The sequence below is a fragment of the Hordeum vulgare genome, chromosome 7H (genome assembly GCF_904849725.1).
Source record: "Hordeum vulgare subsp. vulgare chromosome 7H, MorexV3_pseudomolecules_assembly, whole genome shotgun sequence".
NCBI lineage: Eukaryota > Viridiplantae > Streptophyta > Magnoliopsida > Poales > Poaceae > Hordeum > Hordeum vulgare.
The window spans coordinates 531,564,430-531,582,144 of record NC_058524.1 but is presented as its reverse complement, the minus strand read 5'-3'; the positions used below and the strand labels follow the sequence as shown (position 1 = coordinate 531,582,144).

Genomic DNA, 17,715 nt, shown 5'->3' with positions numbered 1-17,715 from the left:
TATAAAGATATTTTAAAGTCTAGATTCCCTCATTTTGCTATGTATGTGGTCTATATTAAAATCTCTAAAACGGACTATACTTAAAAACGGAGGGAGTAGACAAATTTAAGATACATTTTTTGGGATGGAAGGAGTAAGATGTTGAATTACCCGAAAATGCCCGTTGCAACGTAGTGAAAAAAAAACAAATTTAAGATTAAAAAAATTGTGACGCGGGGAGTATGATGTTGAATCACTCGAATATGTCTGTTGCAACGCAACGGAAAAGAAAACAAAAAATTGAAGACAAAAATTTGAGGAATAAATTAGAATGCAATGAAAAAGAAAATATAAAAGATCGACCGCATGCGTCTACGCGGATCTGGCAATGGTATAGCGTGAGAGTAACCCACTAGCAGCCACACTTCATCGCGATCGTATAACCTGGGAGCAACCCACTAGCAGCCACACTTCATCGCGATCGTATAGCCTCGGAGTAACCCACTAGCAGCCACACTTCATCGCGGTCGTATAGCATGGGAGTAACCCACTAGCAGCCATACTTCGACCGACCTTTTACCTCCGCAAACCTGATGAATCAGGGCGCTAACTGATTCATAAGTGCATCCTTGGTGACAAATAAGTGACTACAAGCGTATTCAAGCAGGAAAACTGCCACCCAAGAACCATTAAAAAAATAGAAGAAGCAAACAGAAAAAAATTGAAAATTAACTAATAGAAATAAAAATTGCCGTAACAAAATTTGGAGAAGAGAGAGAGAAAAAAAATCTACTATCATCTAAATTGGTTGTACGCAATTGAGAGGAGCAACCGAAACAAAATTAAAAATCAACATTAATAAAATCATTAGCTTGTGATTCAACGTTTACCTCTGCGACATGCTATTGACGCGGTCTTCAAAATATGTGTCTTTATGCAGCTTTGGCGTCCGCTTAGCCGTCCGCGAGACCATGACGTCGTCAACAACATCATTGCCAATCTTCGGGCGTTGGCTCTGTGCTTGGCGCCGCCACCCCCTCCTCCACGACCTATGTACAAAGTTCGTGCAGCTTGTTCGGCACCGCTGTATTTTTCTGTTTCTTTGGGCTTGTTAAGTTGTGTCCTCAGCGGAACCTGCGTACCTTGTGTTTGTGCTACTTGCGTGCGCCGTGCGTGTGTGTCTTTGTCTTGTGGTTATTGTTGGACATTGTGCTTTGGTGGTTTGTTTATTTATAAAGCGAGGTGAAAACCTTCTTCGATAAACAACAATGTATAAATATTAACACTGTCACTACATCCTATCTTACTCACACTCTTATGTTCTTTCTAATTGTGCCATATATATGGCTGAAGTCATCATTAGTGCGAACTTGGGGGTCCAGGCCCATCAACCATCAGCATTGTACATCACGTGGGCGAACTTGGGATCTGGTGGAGCAGTTACATGGACTGTATGCTATTCATACTCTTCGCATCTGGTCTTTTCTTATGCTTCTTCTCATAGTTTGGTTAACATGTTCCTAACCTTTGGTTTTTTATGTTGATTTATTGAGATCTGGTGAGTGGAATCCATACTCATGGATTCTTTGTTAATGTTACGAGATTTGACCCAAACAAATCCCCTGTTGCAGAGGTTTCGGAGGTGCAGACAACGTCTGCTGATGCCGTTCCATGGTTGTGTTGTGCATTGCTCTAACTAGAATGTTCATTCCCGTCACAGACTGCAGAAGGACGAGGCTCCCATGCTATTTGAACTAGTAGAATGCCCGTGCGTTGATACGGGCCTAATATTTTTTTGAATGCATATACATACTTAAAACTTGATGAGTTTTGACCCCCTTCCAACGCCATTGCCTTGGGACCATTGTTGATGGACCACTTAAACCTCTTCCGTTTCATTGTGCTACACACATTGACTTTACAAATTAAATACAACACATAGGAAAATATTGTATCAGACATATATTAATTATCATAGGTGATGCATGCATCTAGTACTAATTATCAAAGGTTCCATTAATCAACATGGACGGATGCCACACATGAGTCAGCGCATTGCAATGCTGATTTGGCACATGAACAAGACATGGTGTTTCTACTTTTTAGTTTATTAAACAATTCTTCGAAGGACAGCTCCATCATCCATCATCACATAATTTTGTACCTGAACCAAAAGAAGATTAGTACTTCCTCCGTAAACTAATATAAAAGCATTTAGATCATTATTTTAGTTATCTAAACACTTTTATATTAGTTTACAGAGGGAATACTTAGAAACTAATCAATTGTCGTGAGAGAACAGTGTATAGTATGCGTAAAATATCATGTACGCTAATGACATTACCACATGGATTAAAAGCCAAGTGAAGTTGTATATCAAAACTGTATCTCCGCCAAAAGTTTCATCTCGAGCTTACTATTAACCTAAAGGAATTCAACAATTAAAGCTTCAAAATCGTAACAAAAAAATAGGAATTTAATAATGTTCATTATTCCATAGAGGTTCTGGAATGGACACCATGCAAAACCCAAAGGACAAGCAAACCATAGTAGTTTGTATGAACATGATTAGCATCATGAAAGAACAATTTTATTGATTTTTTTCCTTTTGAAGGTACTGACATGCACCTTTAGGTTAATAGTTGTGTCATTGTTGCACTAACACATGTCTCATACTTGAGAGGAGGCCTGAAAAAGAGGGCAGTTTTTACCTACAGAAGGGGCAAAGAAGGCAAGTTCGGTTTCTTCACATTTGTTGAGCACGATCTATTTAATACTTCCTCCGATTCTAAATAAGACTTTTTAAAAGTTTCACTAAAATACTACATACGGATGTATATAGACACACTTTAGAGTGTAGATTCACTCATTTTACTTCGTATGTAGTTCCTTAGTGGAATCTGTAAAAGACTTATATTTAGGAACGGGAGAGTAATTGATGGGCAGAGGAGACAAAGGCATCCATTCGTGGTTGTCTTTCAATTTAACATCTGCTGTGAGTGAGCAACAAGTATCGATCAGTTTTACAATTGCTAATTTAGATTCCAAGGGGCTATATTTCTTTATGCAACTGCTATAAATAAATTAAATATGATGAGACTGAGACTATACATACACAAAGCTGAATGTGTAAGATCGACATCGTCCCCTAAGTACTTCTCTTCTCATCTGCTTCCTCGTGGATGTTTTGAATGTTCAACAAAAAATAAAATTCAGAAATGCATGGACAGATAATTGCAACCTCAGTTTATTTATAGAAGAATGGTGTTGAGTGAATTACATCCAACCAAAAACAAACCTTAATTTGAGATATATAGTTTGATGCCTTACCTACAGGTTGATGGAGTATGCCGATCTGCATGTTAGAACATAATTTTCCATAGGAGAGCAAGGAGAGGTTAACATCAGAATTTTCCATGAGAAAGCAAGCAGAGGTTGTCATTATTTAGAGGAGACGAATGTAGAGTACCAACCCGATATTTCTTGCATGCTCCATACTTCCATTGTCGGCATGAAAATGAAGCACTGCCACCGTTGCCGGCTCCTCCAAATTCCTGTCGGTGTAAGCATGGTGGAGAACATACAGTACTGCACGAGTCAATCCAAAGAAGGAAAGAACATAGGAAACCAGACGATTGACTATTGAAAGAGAGGAGAAGAGAACCACCACTTTTGCACAGTTCATTATATGAGTCAAATTACAATGGTTATATTCCAAGGCCATCTGACAGTCCCTATTTTACAAAGCATGGCTTCGATGAACATACCACTCAGCTACTCTTAACGTTACACATCACCTAAGCTAGCACTCATTGCAGAAAACTTCATGTTGTCGGTCGTATGTAGAGGTGCAGTTCAAATTATGATGAATTATCTGCACTATTTATCATCGACAGTTATGAAGTTACTGCCTTTAGTATTTTAGTTAGGCTTCATTCAAAATTGTTTCTGCACATTAAGAACAAGAAGGTAATAACATATAAAATATCACTCTGGGGCACTGGCCAAGTTTCAGTTGACAGTTCACACATTATATAGGGATGTATATGTAATGATAGATTTAAGACTGAAACGATATTTATAGTACCTACTGGCTACAATTAATCGAACTGCAGTAACATATGTGTGGCTTAGGCAGATGTAACATGAATCGACCTCTACTATGAAGAACATACAAATGAAATTTTCTCTGTAGTACCATTAACCTAATGAAATTTTCCATGCATTTACCACAAATCTCATCCCCTGATGCTCCTCGATGGTGCACCTCCTCGCGCTGCTGCCCCTTGATGGTGCACCTCCTTCCACGACGGCGCAACCAACGTCCTTGCTTGACCACATGGGACCGAACTATACTCCAAACCCAGGCATAGCAACAAAGGGCACAAACTTTGCGAGAAAAAAATGGGAACATATAAGAAAACTCCTCCCATTTGCAGCAGGTCAAATATACAGGAGGAAAACAAATATGAGGAAAAGAACCAACTTTGGGAGAAGAGTACATCACGAAACAAATGGATTGACAGCTTACGTCGTCGATCTTTTATGTGTCCCTGTCTGTGTTCGCAAGACCCGGCCCAATCCCAACCACAACAGTGTAACAATCCTCACTAATGGTGACACATCAAATAGTTTCGATCCATGGATTTCATATTGGGATTAAAAGGACAGAGCAAAAGGTAAAGTTGGGAGATGAACTAAACACATCCACGCAAATAAAGACCAAGAAGCATCACTTTCACCTTCACCTTCACAGAGAGAACCATCCTGGTAGGTGACAAGTACAAACATTTGGAGTCAGTGAAAAAAGACATAGAAAAATTGGAAGGCAAAAGGAGAGAACATATCTTCAGATTATACTCCTATCTATAGATAGACGCTCCAACAATATATTGTCAAACTAAGCAAATTAGAAAAATGAGAATATTTATAGAAACAATATATCCAAAGACAGATATATAGAAAAAGAAAACTCCAAATTATATTCTCTGTAATTTAGGATTACCACAGTGTGTATTCTAAGAGATCCTTGTGACCGCTATTAAGCTCCTGACTGCAAATTCTCCATATCCACCATGAATTAAACATATATAAGTTCCTGACTTACATTATGTATGTATATAAAATGTGAAAATGGTAAAATAACTGTGATGTGCTCCAAATAGTTGGAGTCCTGGCAGCACAGAAAATTTCTATTTGCTCTCAAGCATTAGAAAAATCAGGATATGTTTCCAAGAGTAATTGAAGTTTGGCAGATGGAGAGCAAAAAATTCACCCAATGTTTCACAAAAAAGGGAAACTGATATAGGCACTCAAACATAATAATGTAAAAAATCTTCTACAACAATTAGAGACAGTTGTGCTCTATTATTAGGCATTAGCACATAAACATTAGAAAGTGATAAAAATTACCTTGACTGTCGCAAAAGTGAGGTTGTTAGCGTACAGCGTTGTAAACCTACACACACATGAAATGCAGCTCAATCAACGGCGACACAAATCAGGAACGTAAAAGTTTACCGAAGCTGATTGAAAAAAACAACTGGATCTTATATGTAATGGCTCAAACGTACTTACCCAGCAACTTGGCCGGTGGCATACCAGGGCCTCCACTGATCGACGACGGCGAATCGGAGAGAGCGGATCCATGCCTGGGTGCCGATGAAAGGCACAGTCATGTCGTGGTCACCGCTGTAGATCAGGCTCCGGTAGCCTCTTTTGGCCAGGCTCCGGTGATACTCCACGCTGCTCCTGATGTCGGTGGTGTATGGCGTGCCGTGGTTGCATCTCACCCACACAGGAACCGTTCCCTTGTGAACACCCAGAGTCTCTCTCACTGCCCTGTTGTTTGCCCAGATGCTGGACATGCTATATCCTTCCTCATGCATGCAGTATTTATGGATATAGTGGTGGCACAAGCAATGTTGTATAAAATTCAAAATAAAATATGGTCATTTTAATTAGCAAAGAAGAAAATCTTAAGCAATTGAAGCTAGTTTTTTTTGGTCACTAACTCTGCACTCGGAAGAAATATCAGATAAGCCAAGCTCTGCACCAGGGTAATCAAGCAGCGTCCTGCCGCTATCTGAATTTCCATTGTATTCGGAAAAGCATTCGGATTCTAGGATGTGATGTATGTTTATGCCCTTCAAACACTACACTTGGTAGAACAAGTATCGTCAATAATTCAGACAAAAGGGCTTCCTTCAGTTCCTTTTATTTCGGAATTATTGTACCTTATCTATCGCATCATGGCAATTTTTGCATTGTATGTTTCGGTTCATACCGGTGTCCGCACCACAACGTTCCCTGTATTTCTGAAGTTGAGCAACATAGACATTTTAATCATCAGAAATGAGTGAAATAACTCAACTCAATACTATGTGAAATAAAGTATGTGATCCCCTCTACCACCTCATATTGTTCATCAGATATGAGACCCATCCTATGGGAATATGGCACCCTTGCTGGCAAATCAAACTTGCGGTCCGTTAATGGGTTGCCTATGATATAACCCTGAAGCAAAATATATGTTAGAACATTAGCAGCTACTCACAAGGTAATACAAAGACAACCTGTGTTAATTGTTGCAAGAGTAAAGAACGGTTGTCTGACCTTCAGATTAAGAAGTGGCTTGTCACCCATTTCTATACCTAGAAAAGAGGCACATGATAGGTAATTTGAAGCAGAACACTGAAGGTTTAATACTAACATCAAGGATTATTTGAGTAGAGATGCATTTTATTTCATGCCAAAGTTTTCAATTTTATAGGGAAAATGCAATATTTGTGATATGAAACAAGATAAAGGAAGTTTCTACATACCCTTGGCAATTTGAAAGGTTAGTGGTGGCCCAATTAAACCGGAATACGAATCTCCTATAGGCGGGCTGGCTGTAGGTGGGAGGATGAGGGGCGCCGACGCCGGCGAGGGCGAGCCGGCGGCGCACCACTCCCGCTGCCGTCCTCCTACTCTGCTTCTGCTTCTTGCTAGGGCCGACGGCGAGCCGCTCTCCTCTGTAGCTTCTGCTAGCGCGGCGGCGCCCACGAGCCCGGGCCCTAGCGCCATGAGCCGCATCCACGGGATGAGGAGGCGGGGATGGCGGCGCGAGGGCGACGGGGAAAGGAGCCGCGCCGGTGGGAAGGGAGAGGGCGCAGCGGGGGGGGGGGGGGGGGGCAGTGCCGATGCGGCTGCGAAAGTGGGGCCCGAGGGGATGGGGTCGGGGAGCCTGATTCGAGTACGAGGAGGGTGGGGGGAGGAGCGAACGAGAGGTCGAACCATCAGGACGGCAGATCCCTTTTAATAGTAGAGGAATGGGGTTATTTGAAAATAAATGATCAGAACTATGTGGATCATTTGAAATATTTCTACATAAGATTTCACATGCCAACAGATAGACTTTGCAGATTATTATTTTTGCGAGAATAGACTTTGCAAATATATTTACTCTAGGAAACAAATTGCCCTTAAAACATGTCCGAAGGTACTGTTAATAAAAGGCTAGATAAAAATCAATAAGGAAAATACAATCAGCTAGAAGAGAAAAAGTAGTATTAGTCCTACATAATAATAATAACTAAATAGTGGCATAGTGCATCATATTCCTTCCTACCTTTGTTAGCCTTGCTCGTTGAGCAGCAAGTTCTGCTTCCCTTATTTTACGAGTCTTCAGAACTTTCGATTGTTCTGCAAGGTGTCAAGTTTAAACATGGTTACAGTTAAGAAATTTGAAAGGTTGGGCAATGCCAAGTAGAATGTTTAAGTAATAAAAATGCAACTGTTCTCAGACAATATTACGAGAGCATTTAAGTAACCTGCAATCCTATTGGAAATCAACTTGTAATAATCACCAGGCTGAAGCTCATAAAAGTCATCGTCTTCCTCTGCATGAATCATGCTTTCATGTCACAATGCAATTATCATAAAGACACATAACGGAATTGAAGTAAAGCAAAAGCAAATAAATGGATTTACCCTGATCTGCCCTGGGCAATTTGCTAGTCATCAGCTCAAATGTTGTGCTTGAAAATATCCGGATCTCATGTCCAAGCTCTTGTCCCACTGCTTTCAGCTTGTCCTGTGATTTTGAAGAAAATGCAGTTGTTAGACTTCTTTTTATGTTTTCACTATTCTATTCGTGGAGAAGTGATGATACAAAGGTTCTGACCAAAGAAGCACACTCTCTCATGGGCAGATGAATACAAGTGCTATGACTAATTGTTTTACACTTCATATAATTATCGAACCTATCGATGATTTAGACAAGAAAGCATAAACCAACAGCTTGAGCAGAAAAGTCTAATGACTAATCATGGGTCCTTATTCCATAAAGGATCATGTGAGAAGAAATACGGCACAAAAATGTATTCCAAATGAAGCGATAGATGTCTTTCTGAAGTTCAGACGACTTTCAATCATATTTGACACCAGAGGGCACACAATTACGAATGATTGAGCATATATCATAGGCATCTACCACAGTCAATAACAAGTAGACAACATGTAGGTTTCAGCCATTACGCTATTTTGCAGAGCACCTGGCAGCCTCCCTCCAAACTTCTCCCAAGATACAACACTGCTTTTCTGCCAATCAACCGGTAACCATATATGCCTAGCACGAACAAGGCATTATAAAAACTTAAAGAGCTTCATGTAGACGAAGCTACAGATGGCACCTAAACCTCTCATGGCCATCAATGTTCATACAGACGGAATCTCTCAAATGCAAACCATAGAGGCTACAGAATGCGGTGGTAAAACACTAATCCTTCACTTCCAAGAATGTTTGTAGGAATCTGACACAAAGAAACAACAACAGGCTTTTCATTTGCTGGGATCTACAAATTCTTTGGACCTTAACCGCTCTACAGAGCCTATTTCCCCCTTGAGACCTCGTGCAACCAACAACGATAAAGACGAACCCTCATTTGAAAGAATCCATGGATTAAAACCTAGGTCAAAGAACTCGTCTTCCGCAAGGCATGCAGCCAGGTGGATTCCCCAATCACACAAACTGGGTGTACAAGTCAAGAATCACTCCTCCACACACAAAGTAGGCAAGTAAAGAAACATAAAGAACTGCAATTTCTAGCACAACGCGCCAATGCCCAATAACCAGCGCACCGTCGCTGCGCCCTTTCCAGCCAAGAAGGCCCTGCTAACGAGAGGTCGAACCATCACGATGACAGATCCCCTTAGTAGAGATTACTCGAATATGCCCGTTGCAATGTAATGAAAAAGAAAATATAAATTTAAGATAAAAAAATTATGACGGAAGGAGTATGATATGCCTGTTGCAACGCAACGGAAAAGAAAACACAAATTTAAGGCAAAAGTTTGAAGATGCGATTAGAACATAATGAAAAAGAAAACACAAAAAGATCGACCGCATGAGTCTACACGGATCTGACAATGGTGTAGCCTGGAAGTAACCCACTACGTCGACCTTTTACCTCCCCAAACCCGATGAATCAGGGCGCTAACTGATTCGTGAGTGCATCATTAGTGATAAATGAGTGAGTAAAAGCGTATTTAAATCGCAAAGTTGGTATCGAGGCTCACCGTGTGGTACTATACAAAATTCTGCAGACCGAGCGGCATGCTAAACGCTCGCTGGGCCACTCTCGCCCGCGGCCCACCAGATCGGAGAGCCTGTCCACGGAGAAGCTCGGTGGATCCGACCACAGCAAGACGACGGAGAGCCACATGTTGGCGCCCAGGAGCAGCGCGGACACGGCCGCTGGGCCGAGCATCAACAGAAACAATATCTCCAATTCCTGAAACAACGACCGCATTGCAGAAACAACGACCGCACCACCAGAGCGCCAAGGCAAACGTCGTGAGTGACGCAGAGCTCTTGCCCTTCTATCTATCACTGCAGACATGGCTATCTAAATATGTATGAGACATATGTCTATTTTATGTATGAGACATATTCATATATATTTCTATGCTCAGTTGGTTCATCGCGGATAAATTGGCGGAAAACGGGGCGGCAAATGAAATGACATGAAAGTTAGGCGGAAAATGGAGGCGGGAAAAATTTCATGCAAAAAAAACCATGCACCTATTGGCCTAGCCAACACCAATTAGTCCCTATTGGCCTAGCCAAGGCCGACAGGAACTTATTGGCCTAGCCAAGGCCGATAGGTTGCCAAATGCTAGGACAACAGGCATGTCGGCCTAGCCAAGGCCGACTCAGACTTATTGGTCTTGGCTAGGCCGACAGGACAACACTTTTGTAAATTTTCAAAATAGCACTATATTATTCAAAAAGAATAAAAAAACAATATTTAGAAAAAACAGCAAAATAATAGCCATATATTTGTCAGTTTTTAGGGTATTCATCCGCTCAGTGACCTGTATGTGGATTTTGGGACCTGGAAAACATTATTGGTTATTTTGTAGTAAGATTATATAGTTGTTTTCAAAATAGGCTTTCGTCCCGCTATATAGATATATGAGCCATCCGATACATCAAAGAACCCAATGTTGGGGCAGGCAACACAAGAATGCCCAAAAAGAATAAAAGAAAAATTAAAAGAAAAGAATGACAACAGAGTCGGCGTGACGAAAACAAGGCTGATCCAAAACCGTTGCATCTCCGAAGACATCCACCACGCTGCTAGCACTTCAGACCATCACATGACAAGCAAGACCTTCAGGAAGGAATGCGACGGTGACGACGCCGCTACCTGAATTAATCCTAGGGTTTCCCCCGTACGCGGAGGGGCGTGTCACAGCCCAAGCTTGCCTTGCTTGCCATTGCATTTTCATGCATGCATTCAAATTGCATTGAATCCGAAAATGGGAAGTGATCAAGCCCCAATGAATTGAAATTTGACAAAAAGGCAATGAAAATATTACCTTAAAAGGAACCAATAAAATGTTCCAAATATTTGGAAAAATAGTGACACGGAATAAATTTGTCAAACCAAAATTTTAGGTCACACGAACATTTTGAAATGGATTTTTGATTTGATCAAATAATTGTTTGGAATGGAGTTATTTTGTTTTCTTTTCAAATAAAAGTTTCAAAATGTTGAAACTATTTTGTGGCATTGATTATCTTTATCACTGTCACATAACACTATTTTAAGGTTTTATAAAATATTTAAACATTTTATTTAAAACCTAAACCTAAATGCTAGAAAGAAATAAAGCAGCAAATAAAAAAAAGAGGGAAAGAACCTATCTAGCGCTTACCTCGAGGCCCAGCCCACCATGGGGGTACCCTTGTCGTCTTCCTCCTCTTGCCAGTGGGCAGGGGAGAAGATGAGCACGGCGGCTCACCTTGCCACCTCCTGCTCGCGTGGAGCTCTCTCTTGCCTCTTCGCGCCAGCACGTCGAGCGGCACCTCTCCTTATCTCCTCTCCTCTCTCCAATCCCCTCTTCTCTCTCTCTCTGTTTTCCCCTCGTTGCCCCCATTGCCGAGATCGCCAAACTCGCCTCCAGCTCGTCTCCGGCCACCCCTCGCCTCCCCGACCGGCTCATTAGCTCCGCCTCGTCGAGAAGCTCCTCACCATCAACCTCCCCGAGCACCCAAGCCACCGCAGCGTCGCCATCGCCACCTTCTTCCTCCTCTGGTCGCCGGAGCTCCCCGCTTCGATTCTCCGGCCATCGACCCTCTCCCATCTTCCCGATGCCAAAAATGGAGGTGCAGTGAGCCCCTGCTCCTTTCCCCTCTCTCCCCCGCGCGATAGCTTCCCCCTGAGCTCCTCCCCGACGAGCCCGACTTCCAGCCGCCGCGCACGCTCGTCGCCGGCACCTTTTCTGGCCACCTGAGCTTCTCCTGATGCCCCTGCCAGATCGGGTGCTTCGGCAGCGTCCCGTAGCCGCAAACCGCATGCCAAATAGTGTCCTATAGCGCAATTCCGGCCAACTCCGGCGAGCCCTTCACCGCGGGCTTGGTCGCCGGCGACCACCCTCCGGTGGGCGTCGACATGGCCGACCATTAGCGCGTAATTAAACCCCCCTCAGTCACTCCAGAGGGCCCGACGCCTGGTCAAACCCCAATTAGGGGCTGGTCAGCGCGGGTTTAGCCTCTAGGTCACTGACCAGTGGGCCCACTGGTCAGGTTTGACCTGGACCGGCTGGTTGACCTGCTGACGCAAGGATGACATCAGCCTGACGCGGTAATAGCTTTTCTGATTTATTATAATTCCAGAAAATTGCTAAACTTCTAAAAAACATAGAAAATAATCTGTAAGTCAAATGAAAATAATTTATATATGAAAAATGATCAGAAAAATCCAAAGAATCTGATTATGGCATTTTCATGCTGGTTTGAGAAAGTTAACATCACCAAATAGGCAAAATGATGATTAGGGTAAATTTAATAAATAGTGTGGAGTTGGAATTTGATACCTATTTGAATTCCACTTCAAATATTATGACCAAACATTGAGCTAGGAAAACCAGTACCTCAAAATGCCATCTTCATGCATGCTCAAACAAGTTGTACCTGAGCATCAGGTCGAATCAATTAAAAGGGTATCCGAAAAATACCTTGTTTGAAGTGATATTTGAATTCTAATTCAAATCCAGCTTCAACCTAAGAAATGGTAGCTATAATGGCCCTGCCACTTCTCATCTTCATTTCATGATAATGCAGCATAGTGTTGCATTTTACTGATATAAACCCACTCTTTTGCTCCTGCTCTCTTTTATTGCATTAGGACAAACATGATGCAACTGTTACATGTTGTCGGTAGTGGAACCCATTCCTCTGCATGACCTGATTTTGCCACAGTAAATAGTTGAAACCACTTAGCATGAGTAGCAACTGCTTGAGCCTTGTTGTGCTTACTCATTCATGCTTGCTTACTGTGTCTGCTATGCTTAGAATCGTGTCGGGTCTGATCCATCTGGATGATGAATCGGAATGGTTGAGTTATGTCCTACAGTGTGAGAGTAAAAGTGTGAATATGATTTGGTAAAGGTAGCGATGAGAGGCCATGTAGGAGTACATGGTGGGTCGTCTCATTGGGACCGTCCTTAAGAACTGAGTTCTATGTATGTTATCCAAGACAAGATACTACCATGCATTGGGCCCTGAAATATGACCCCGCTCGGCTTATTAATTACCTAGACCTATGTCCAGGAGTTGCAACTAGTTTCTGGTGTTTGTAGGAAAAGTGTTGGCGGCCGTGTTTAGCTCTGCCCGACGGGGTAGGCTTCTCTGCGGTAGATACATAGTGGCACGGTGTACCAAGTGGCACCCGGATGGTGGGCTTGGGAACCCTGCGCATATCATTTGGGGCCGTAGAGGAAACCTCGGCCGGACTTCCTTGCGGGTTCAGTCTCAAATAGGCGATAAACCTGGACTAGGGTCTTGTGTGGTTAACGGTCGTGGCCGACACCCACGCCAGTGCTTCCGCTTGAAGGTTGCCGAGATGCATGATGTGCATATGGTGCTAAGTGGTGAGAGCATGTGTGAAGAAGTATATCCCTACAGGGTGATTTAATCTGTTCGAATAGCCGCGTCCTCGGATATGGACTACTTGGAAACATTACGTGGTACATAGACAACTTAAATGGATACTCTAAAACATGCAAGATAAGTGTGAGTGCTATGGAAGGTTTTCTCGTAGGGAGACGAGAGTGGATCCATAGTGGTGTATTGCATTGGTGAATATGTGGACTCGTGTGCGTTATCCCACCTCAAAGAAAGAACTTGTAGTCGTAGTACAGGTTAGCCAAGAGTCAAAGCTGGCTTGCTGCAATCAAACCCCACAATCCTTTCATTGAAACATGATGCATATGTAGATAGGTCTGATGTAAGTCTTGCTGAGTAACTTTGTACTCACGGTTGCTTTATTTATGTTTTTGCAGAGAAGAATTTAGTCCCATTAAAGGTTTCTACGCGATGTGTTCAATGTTGACCGGAATAGCTTGGGAATCCCAGACAGATGTCTCGCTCCTTTTGTAGGGTCGTAGTAGCTTTTCAGGCTCTTCCATCCACTTTTAGTAGATGTCTGTACCCAGTAATGTTGTGCTTCCGCTTGATGTTTTTATGACTTGAGTGACGGGTCACGAGACCCCTGTTTGTGATATCATACTACGTTGATTCCTATGAGTCTTTAATAAAATCTTGAGTCATAGAGTTATGTTGTGATGCCATGTTGTATCTACGCATATAGTTGCATAATGTGTGTATGTTAGGAAATGCAATATATGTGTGGGATTCGACACCTAGTTGTGTGCCTTTAGTAGTACTCTTTACGGGGAAATGCCTCTTTGTGATTCCACCGAGCCTTGGTAGCTTACTACTGCTCCGGACAGATTGATTGACTGGCATGCATCCTTCTTTGCTGCTGAGTCTGTCCCTTCGGGGAAATGTCACGTGGTGTAATGGAGTCCTTGTAGCTTGCTACGACTCGTCTACACATGCTGATGACCGACACCTGCTTTGCTGGGTTATGTATGTCTGTCCCTGTACGGATGTACCACTTGGGTTTATAACTAGCCATGTCGACCCGGGTTCTTGTCGTTTGAATGCTAGTGACATATTCATATACGTGAGCCAAAAGACGCAAATGGTCCCGGCCAAGGTAAGGTGGCAGCCGTGGAGTTTACCGTGCGTGAGGCCGCAAAGTGATGTGATGTGTTACAGGCTGGGTTCTTATGATTCAGGATCGGGGTCCCGACAGCTTTGGTATTAGAGCTTGACTGCCTGTAGGATAACCAAGACAAACTGATCGATGTTGAGTCTAGCAACTCTTTAGTTATATAAGGGAATTATTTGTGGAAAGGGAACGTAAGGCTCTTTTACTCTTTTCCTTGTGTCATTCTTATTTTGAGTCACCCTCTTCTTTATTCTACGGGGTTTAAGAATTATGCTTTCTCATCTAATCATTAGGATAACGATTTACTATGCTGGAGACTTATAGAAAAGTTGTTGTCTTCGTGGTTCAGTGTCTCCATAATAATTCATTGTTATGATGTTAGTTTTCTTGCAGGTTGCCTCATATTTCATGCCCGTATAGCCGTTATGCTGTCCGAGTTTTCCAAAGTTCCCAAATAGTCTGATGCAATTGCAAATTCCTTCCTCTTTTTCCAATGTCTTTTGGCCGGACAAAGCACATTAATTATTGTGTTGAGGTACTCTATTACCTCGACGTTTTGTTGAAGTATTAGGAAAACCTGTTACCTCCGAAAACCACCCAATAGTCTAGATGTGCTCTATGTTTCCAGTGTGATAATTTTGGCTATCGTTTTAGGAAACATCTCGTGATGTTATCTAGTTTGTAGGTATTCTATTTCTGGGTTCTTGAATCCAAGGATCATTCTGTTCACTTCTGTTGATAGTGTTGCTAGTTCCTTTAGAATGGTTAGTAACCTTGTTGTAGTTTCCAAGGTTCGTGGTATATCATTCTTCCAACACCATGGATCATCTTTGGCAGAAGTTCTCCGTGAACTAAAGATCATAACAAGAGTGCTCGTGATTATTGTGATTCTGCCTACTTCGCCCTTCTGCATGGATTATCTGGAAGAATTATGTTGAACTCGTTCGACATGCTAATCTATGCATCCACAACTCAAGAAATCATGTACTCTTGAGTTGGCCCTATCTAGTTGTATTCTAACCTTCATCCATGAGAGGATAGTCAAGAGTAGTTGTGCATTCGTGTCATCAATGTCTTTTATTCCTGTGGTCTGTCAAGTTGTTCTATTCTCAAATGACTGGGAGAAGCAAACTCCAGTACCTCATCCATTTCTTGGATTGGGTCAAAGTAGTTGTATTCCGCAGATCGAAATGCTAACCCAGCTTCTATTATGTTCTATCTAGGAGTATTACCCTCTTTTGTCAAGAATGTCGTGAGAATTGCACCCCTCTTACAAACTCTTGATACAATGCTACTTCTCGCTATCATTGTTCGTCCCTCGGTTTCCGTGTTGGTTGTAACCGGAATATTGACAAGTGAACCATGATGTGTGAAATCAATACTCCTAGCAATGTTATTGCTTGGAAGCTAGTGGACAATAAATTCACTCTTATGGTGATGGTGATTGAATCGTCATCCTAAGATTGACCGTGCTACCTAGTCCATGTTTCATGGTGCACTTTTCGATCAATGAGTTAGGATTTTGTCAATCCTTCACTCTTTGATCACATCATCTTGCCCTGAAAAGCGGGATTGTTCCCGAGCTTAACAACATATCGGTGGTTCGCGATTTTCCGAATATGTTCTCGGAAGTATTACCATGTTGTTTCCTGACTGTTATGATAGAGCTCGTGATCAAGTTGGTTTCTCTATAAGCCATCTTCTCCAAGAATCCGTGTTGGATACCCCGAGCTAGTTGGTTAAGCTAAACCACAACTTGGAGAGTTGGAAGATAAAAGCTTCGCCTAAACTTAGCTCATTTAAAAAGGATATTTTTCCTGTTGTGTGACTCTGAAGAAAGATGATATGTTCATCATTTGATTCACGTGATCAATTGTTGCATATATTATCTTGTTCAATTTTGATTTGAGTATGGGCTATTGTCAAATCAAACTCAGAACCAAAGATTTTAGTAATGGTGTCTTACTCATGGATTTCTTTGAGCATACACCATTGTATTATTTGATCTGACCAATGCTATTATCTTGCCCACATAGTTGTGGAAATCCATTTATGTGGGTATCTCGATGAATTGTTGTTAAGACCATCGGCAACATTTTCATTTGTTCCATGATTTATGTTGGACATTAAGCTAGTGCTGGAAACTTTGTAGACATTGTCTTCGTGTCTCGAGCACGAGGTATATGTTAGGTGTAAGAAGTGACTTCCTCTAATTCATGTGCATTGGTGCAAGTGGCTGCCGTGAATTCGAGAAAAGTTAATTTCTTTTCTTCGGAATCATCCCAAGTCAGTCACGCAGGTGCGAAGTATTCTATGGTTTGATAGATTGATCATCTCCACTCCATATGTAATTCCAAGCACACCAAGCCACTGATTGAGTTGTATAAGGGAAATAGGTTCCTTCATAAGAGCTAATCCAGACTTATGTAAGGACTTGTTACCCGCAATGATGATTTCCACCCAGAACTCGGTAGTGTTTTGTTGTAGGATTTATATGTGTTCACATTTGTCTTGGACACCGTGTTCACATGGGTCTTGCAATCCAGCTCATGTTTTGGAGCTGTCTCCCGTAGTTCATTTCCTGAGAATCTCGCAACATTATCTCGTCGATTTGTGTTGCAAACCTTCTTTTCACACATGCTGAGTCTGAAGCATCGTGTCACCAACCGGAGCTGAATCTCAGGCAGTTATAATGGTTGGAACTTTTCCTAGAATTATAATATTGGTCTCTATGTAACCGGTAAAGTGATGTAATGGCTAACACACCTAGCTGGAAGACTTGATATTATAATATCTTGCATCAGTAACCTTAGCCATTTCCCGTCGAGGACTTTGTATGACTTGTTCTAGAAGTTGTTCCTCATGGACCCTATAAGCCCCGAAGTCCGATCTATATTTGATGTGTGATACGTCCATTTTGCATCATGCTTTCATGTTGATTTTTATTGCTTCTTGGGCTGTTATATTACTTGTGGTACCATATTTATGCCATTTCTCTCTTATTTTGCAAGGTTTATTTGAAGAGGGAGAATTCAGGCAGCTGGAATTCTGGACTGGAAAAGGAGCAAATCCTAGTCCACTATTCTGCACATCTCCAAATGCCCTGAAAATTTACGTGGATTTTTTCTGGAATATATTAAAAATACTGGGCGAAAGAACTACCGGAGGG

At 42.0% G+C, this 17,715-nt stretch overlaps 2 protein-coding genes across 2 annotated transcripts; both read right to left on the bottom strand.

The window, feature by feature from the left end:
• Nucleotides 1–1,926: 1,926 nt before the first annotated feature.
• LOC123409906 (serine carboxypeptidase-like 17) lies at nucleotides 1,927–7,129 on the bottom strand. The gene is made up of 9 exons (XM_045102779.1): nucleotides 6,804–7,129; nucleotides 6,595–6,632; nucleotides 6,394–6,495; nucleotides 6,216–6,296; nucleotides 5,994–6,134; nucleotides 5,557–5,858; nucleotides 5,392–5,437; nucleotides 3,095–4,746; nucleotides 1,927–2,143 (listed from the first exon to the last, which is right to left on the bottom strand). The coding sequence occupies exons 1-8, from the start codon at nucleotides 7,054–7,056 to the stop codon at nucleotides 4,639–4,641; spliced, it is 1,071 nt and encodes a 356-aa protein (XP_044958714.1). The 5' UTR covers nucleotides 7,057–7,129; the 3' UTR covers nucleotides 1,927–2,143; nucleotides 3,095–4,638.
• Nucleotides 7,130–7,555: 426 nt separating this feature from the next.
• LOC123409221 lies at nucleotides 7,556–9,773 on the bottom strand. The gene is made up of 4 exons (XM_045102183.1): nucleotides 9,570–9,773; nucleotides 7,954–8,056; nucleotides 7,801–7,862; nucleotides 7,556–7,672 (listed from the first exon to the last, which is right to left on the bottom strand). The coding sequence occupies exons 1-4, from the start codon at nucleotides 9,771–9,773 to the stop codon at nucleotides 7,556–7,558; spliced, it is 486 nt and encodes a 161-aa protein (XP_044958118.1).
• Nucleotides 9,774–17,715: the final 7,942 nt, after the last annotated feature.

Coding starts and splice junctions, on each gene's coding strand:
- LOC123409906 (XM_045102779.1), bottom strand. CDS start 7,056: ATGCGGCTCATGGCGCTAGGGCCCGGGCTCGTGGGCGCCGCCGCGCTA. Junction 6,297..6,393: donor TATCTGATGAACAATATGAG/GTGGTAGAGGGG, acceptor GCTCAACTTCAG/AAATACAGGGAACGTTGTGG. Junction 6,135..6,215: donor GCCATGATGCGATAGATAAG/GTACAATAATTC, acceptor TACCAAGTGTAG/TGTTTGAAGGGCATAAACAT.
- LOC123409221 (XM_045102183.1), bottom strand. CDS start 9,773: ATGCGGTCGTTGTTTCAGGAATTGGAGATATTGTTTCTGTTGATGCTC. Junction 8,057..9,569: donor AGCGTTTAGCATGCCGCTCG/GTCTGCAGAATT, acceptor TCAAAATCACAG/GACAAGCTGAAAGCAGTGGG. Junction 7,863..7,953: donor ATTGCCCAGGGCAGATCAGG/GTAAATCCATTT, acceptor TGATTCATGCAG/AGGAAGACGATGACTTTTAT.